The 6000-nt window shown below is 48.1% G+C and overlaps 1 protein-coding gene across 3 annotated transcripts in view; it reads left to right on the forward strand.

Annotated features, from left to right (window-relative positions):
- The window catches only part of LOC132402243 (kunitz-type protease inhibitor 1-like), a 150142-nt gene extending 145769 nt beyond the window's left edge, over positions 1-4373 (forward strand). For all 3 annotated transcript variants that reach the window (XM_059985010.1, XM_059985012.1, XM_059985011.1), the window contains one exon: positions 1763-4373. In XM_059985010.1, coding sequence (XP_059840993.1) covers positions 1763-1917 — 155 coding nt within the window. In that variant the 3' untranslated portion in view covers positions 1918-4373. The remainder of the gene's footprint in view (positions 1-1762) is intronic.
- Positions 4374-6000: the final 1627 nt, after the last annotated feature.

Genomic DNA, 6000 nt, shown 5'->3' on the forward strand with positions numbered 1-6000 from the left:
ATTTACCAGGATGCTGCCTGGATTAGAGAGGGTGCAGAGGAGATTTACCAGGATGCTGTCTGGATTAGAGTGGGTGCAGAGGAGATTCAACAGGATACTCTCTGGATGAGAGAGGGTGCAGAGGAGATTCACCAGGATGCTGCCTGGATTAGAGAGGGTGCAGAGGAGATTCACCAGGATGCTGCCTGGATTAGAGAGGGTGCAGAGGAGATTCACCAGGATGCTGCCTGGATTAGAGAGGGTGCAGAGGAGATTCACCAGAACGCTGCCTGGATTAGAGAGGGTGCAGAGGAGATTCACCAGGATGCTGCCTGGATTAGAGAGGGTGCAGAGGAGATTCACCAGAACGCTGCCTGGATTAGAGAGGGTGCAGAGGAGATTCACCAGGATGCTGCCTGGATTAGAGAGGGTGCAGAGGAGATTCACCAGAACGCTGCCTGGATTAGAGAGGGTGCAGAGGAGATTCACCAGAACGCTGCCTGGATTAGAGAGGGTGCAGAGGAGATTCACCAGGATGCTGCCTGGATTAGAGAGGGTGCAGAGGAGATTCACCAGAACGCTGCCTGGATTAGAGACAGTAAGACATAGAAGCAGAATTAGGCTATTTGGCCCATCGCGTCTGCTGCACCATTTCATCAGGGCTGATCCATTTTCCCTCGTAGACCCAATCTCCTGTCTCCTCCCAGTATAACTTCATGCCCTGACCAATCAATAATCTATCAACCTCAATCTTAAGTATACATAAAGACCTGTCCTCCACAGATTCACCACTCTCTGGTTAAAGAAATTGCACCTTGTCTCTGTTCTGAAAGGATGCCCCTCTATTCTGAAGCTGTGTCCTCTGGTCTTAGACACTCCCTCCACAGGAAACATCCTCTCCACATCCACTCTATCAAGGCCTTTCACCATTTGATAGGTTTCAATGAGGTCACCCCTTGCTCTTCTGGAAATCCAGTGAATGCAGGCCCAGAGCCATCAAACGCCCCTGATATGAAAAGCCGTCAATTCTGGAATAATTTTCGTGAACCTCCTTTGAACCCTCTCCAGTGTCAACACGTCCTTAGATAAGGGGCCCAGAACTGCTCACAATGCTCCAATGCTCCCCAGTGCTTTATAAAGCCTCAGCATTACATCCTTACGTTTATATCCTTGTCCTCTCGAAATGAATGCTAACATTGCGTTTGCCTTCCTTGCCACCGACTCGGCCTGGAAATGAGGATAGGTCAAGTGGGCTAGGACCTAGCAGCCAAGGAGGTTGAGAGGTGCCTTGATATAGGTGTATAAGATGGTAAGAAGCAAAGATCAAGTGAACAACCATCACCTTTTTCCCAGGGCGGAAGTGGCTAATTCAGGAAGACCTATTACTAGGGAGACTGGAGGAAAATGTGGAGGGATAAGTTTTTTTTATACACAGTGGTTATTCATGGGATGAACTGCCAAGAGTGGCGGTAGAGACAGGTATATTAGGGGTGTTGAAGGAAGGCACAGGGATGGAGGGCTCAGTATTCGGGAGGAGTTAGAATGATCTTGGAGTATGTTAAAAGGTCAGTACAACAATGCGGGCTGAAGGGCCTGTACTGTGCTGTAATGTTCTATGAACTGGCCCAGCGAGCCATTGAGGTCCAAGTGATGATGCTGGTCCCACCAGGAATGTTCACAGCCAGAGAGGCAGAATTGTTGACAGCTCGGGGACATTGGTGGGGTGGATTTCGGAGGGAAGAGCTTCTCTGCTGATGGCTTTATTCCTCCTCTCTCGCTGCAGCGATCTCCATGGTGGTTCTCCTGGCAATCTGCGTCCTGATACTCCTCGGAGGCGTTGTCTACTTCATCGTCAAGCTGGCAAAGACTGACCACGTGGTCTCCTACCATCGCACGCACTTCGGCGAGGACAAGGAGACCCTCATTAACGCTGCGTGACCCCCACCGAGGAGCTGACACCCAGCATTTGGGGTGTGCAGCAAAGACGCGAACAAGTTTTAACTGTCTATCCCCCATCTTTGCATCAGCATTAGTATAATAATTGTATCCCAGTTTTGATCTCTACAGCTTTGCTGATGACATTGCCTTATCCATAAACGTTTCTCTCTTAATGTTTTAAATTGTTTATGATGAAGGATAGTCCTCGCTGTCATAGCCCTCTGGGTCCTCCTTGTAGTTAGTTGATGCGGGCAGATAATTAGTTCTGATGGCTTCTGCCTTAATGTGATCACCCTGATCTTGCCCCATATCTTAGAGTGGATTTGAGTGACTTGAGGGATTTGTTTCAAAATCTGAAGAGGGTGTTCCTTTTCTCTGGCTGTAACTGGGCTTTAAACCCCTGTGTTACCCATCTCGTTGTCTGGGGAAGTGAATCTCGAACTGGAATCTTTACAGCTTTGTAGTATATGCACTGTACGGACCACAGGAACCCAGGGTTATTCATAAGATTTTACATATTCTGTTTCCAGTAGGAGCAAGAAAATATTCTAACACCTTTGGTTATTTAATCGCGATATTTAATCTTGTAGCTGGTCTATCAAAGGAATTCTGCTAGTTGCCCATTTTAGTGTGGCGTCTCAGCCGGGCCGCTACTGCACCTCCTGTGCGGCCAGCGGCTCAATCCCAAATTCGTTGGTTTGTGACCTGTGACTTTTTATACATTTCCTACCTTATCGAATGTCACTTGGATTGTCATGGGGTGTGATCCTTAAATACTCTGGAAAAATCCATTATTGCAACTTGTCAAACCTTCAGATCTACATCTGTTAATATTCCTCAGTTGGAGACGTCGGGGAGCAGAATGGATATAATAATGGGGAATGTGATGGGTGCAGACCGGATTCGAGATGGGTCTGCATCCCAACTCGTATCCCAAAGGCCAGTTGACACTGGCTGAGAGGTGGCACCTCAATGATAATGGCAGGACATGCTTGTATAATTACTGCTATCTGGAGCGACCTCTTCACCTGAAAATGCAGGCTGAATCCAACATTGATACCCAATATCAGAAAGCAGGTTTATTGAGGGAAAATCACCAGTAAATACTTTGTCTGCTCTGACCTTCACTCTTGTTTCCCTTCTCGGTGATTTTCTCGATGTTCTGGTCCGCCAATCCGTCCCCTGTTCTGGAACAGGGGGCTATCACAGAACACACAGCATTCCAGCACAGTCCAGGCCCTTCGGCCCACAGTGTTGTGCTGGCCTTTCACCCTACTCTAAGATCAATCTAACCCTTCTGGACAAGAAGGTCCAAAATAGCAAAACCTAGAATGTAGAACGTTACAACACAGTCTAGCCTCTTCAGTCCACAATCCAGCCCTTCCCTCCCACGTGGCCGTCCGTTTCTCTGTCATCCACGTGCCTATCTTAACCCTTCCTAATCTATCTGTTTCTAACACCACCCCTGCCAGTGAGTTCCAGCCACTCCACAACACCTGTGTTTTTTAAAAAAAAAAACTACCTTTGAAGTTCCCCTCACCTATATTTTCCTCCAATTGTCTTAAAATTACACCCCCTGGTATTAGCCGTTTCCACCCTGGGAAAAAGTTTCTAGCTGTCTGCTCAATCCATGCCTCTTATCATCTTGCACACTTCTAACATCCTCCTGTGCTACCTCGCTTAATCTAGCCACGTAAACACGTGCTCCCTAATGGAGACAAACCTTGTCTGCACCCTCTCTAAAGCTTCCGCGTCTTTCCTGTAATGAGGCGACCAGAACGGAGCACGATACTCCGAGTCTCCTCTACCCTCTGAGTCCTTGTGGCTTTGGGGAGGAATGAATGGATGGTCTTGATTTGTTGTGTGGTGGGGGTCGTAGAGGGAAGGAGCTTCGAGAATTTAAGCGATTCTACTTCTAAAGTTGTCTCATCCGAAGGGCAGGACAAATCATCGGTCCAACTCCTGACTCTCCAGTTTCTGTCTGATTTTCAAAAGTTCATTATCAAAGTACATGTATGACGCCGTGAGATTCAATTTCCTGTGGGAAATGGTCTTCCTTGATTGGCTGGAGTCTTTGCCTGCCGTGAGGCCTAGCGGGCTGCGCTGGTTTGGGTATTTACCCTATGAAGGAATTGGGGTGGCAGCTCCACTGCAAACTCCTCCGATTCAGGGGGCTTTCACAGAATTTCAGATGTTCCATTTCCGTTTTCTAAACGCTGAGATCTCTCCCGCGTCGTACAAGGTCTTATAAATCAGCAAATTGGGACGATAGCTTTTCTGCTCCAGGCTTATAAGCTGTAGCGTGACATAGAAGTGGGTGTGGGACCTGTTTTACTCCAAGATCAATGCGTTTTTTTCGTGCACCGTTTCATTTTGAAAAAGGTTTATGGTAAAAATTTTCAGATGATTTGGGACTCTGTTTATTTGATAAGTTTTAATAAAATCGTTTTAAAGTAGATTGTTTTGGTGGCTTTCTTTTGAGGAGTAATTGGCTGCCCCTCCCTTGTGGATTGTTGGCTTATTTATTTAGCGATGGCACAGAACAGGCCCTTCACGCAGCACCACCCAGCACTCCCCCGATTACAATGGCCTGTTACCCACTGTGTCTTTGGAGGAAACCTGCACGCTCACAGAAAGGAATTCACAAACTTGCCTACAGAGGATGTCAGAATGGAACTCGTGACGCCCCCGAACTGTGATCGTGTTGGACTAGCCACGATGCCCCCATTTTCTTTTGAAAGAGGGCTGCCCCTCCCCGGTGGATAGTCAGTCAGAGCTGGATGTGGTTGGTGTTGGATTATTGGGGGAGGGGTGTAGAACGGTAGCTTGCCAGACTCGATGTCAGAGTACATTTATCACGCACCATTTTTATCAAAAATCACCTACATTTGTTATTTCAATTCATAATTCAAGTCAGAGTAACTGACGCCAAGATTAAGGAAGGCAGTTTAGTTGGTCCACAAACCAAACGGGTCATCAATGTCAGGCAATTTGAAGAACTGCTAGTGGGACCGGAGAAAATCACATGGAAGGCATTCAAGATGTTGTTGAAAGTTTTCTTGGCATCTACAGAGCACCAGAATACATGCAGCTGGTTGACAACATGCTTCAAGCAAACAAAACCATGAGTGCAACATGTCACTGAAGATTTATTTTCTGCATTGGCATTTGGACGTCTTCCCTATAAATCCTGGCGCAGTCAGTGACGAGCAGTGAGGGCGTGCCGATGGTGGCTGACCAGTCTCGGAGTCGGTTCAGTGCAGAGGTGAGTGGAGATGCCCAAGGAGTGAGCAGTGAGGGCGTGCCGATGGTGGCTGACCAGTCTCGGAGTCGGTTCAGTGCAGAGGTGAGTGGAGATGCCCAAGTAGTGAGCCTCCACCCTCAGCTTCGATGCCTTAAATCTTTTTAATCTGGCTCGGCGCTTAAATTGGCTAATTACCGATTTGTTTTTCACTCTCTGTCCGGGTCCCGTGGCCCAAAGTTGCAGCCTAGCCCCGAGTCTGCCCCAGCAACGGCCACTGTGGCCGCGCCTGCATTCTCGAGAGAAAGAGAGGGTGCTGCACCCCTTCACAAGATTCGGCTGCCCATGAAAAGATCTCATCCTCTCATTTGCTGTACCCCTCCCCTTTAGTGGAGATTTATTTACCATTAGTTGTGTTCCGAATTCTGCTAAATGCCTGCCACCGGTCTCTGCGTTCCTTGGCCATCTGCTCGCAGTGGCTGCTCATTTCATGTCCATTCCTCTTCCCATTCCAGCATGGCTTCCTCTACTGATACCAGGAGACCACAGTCAGGGTGAAGGAGCAGCACCTCATATTCCATCTGGGTGGGCTCCAACCTCACAGCATGAACATTGTTTTAAAACTGTGAGACGCTGGAGCAGAATTGGGCCATTTGTCTTCTCGAGTCCACTTTGCCATTTCACCACGGCTGATCCATACCCCCCTCAAACCCATTCTCCTGCCTTCTCCCCGTAACTTTTCACTCCCTGACTTATCGAGGATCTATCAACCTCTGCTTTAAATGCCCTAATTTACTCGGCCTCCACAGCCGCCCGTGGCAACGAATTCCACAGATCCACCA

The sequence above is a fragment of the Hypanus sabinus genome, chromosome 11 (assembly GCF_030144855.1).
Source record: "Hypanus sabinus isolate sHypSab1 chromosome 11, sHypSab1.hap1, whole genome shotgun sequence".
In the NCBI taxonomy this organism is placed as follows: domain Eukaryota; kingdom Metazoa; phylum Chordata; class Chondrichthyes; order Myliobatiformes; family Dasyatidae; genus Hypanus; species Hypanus sabinus.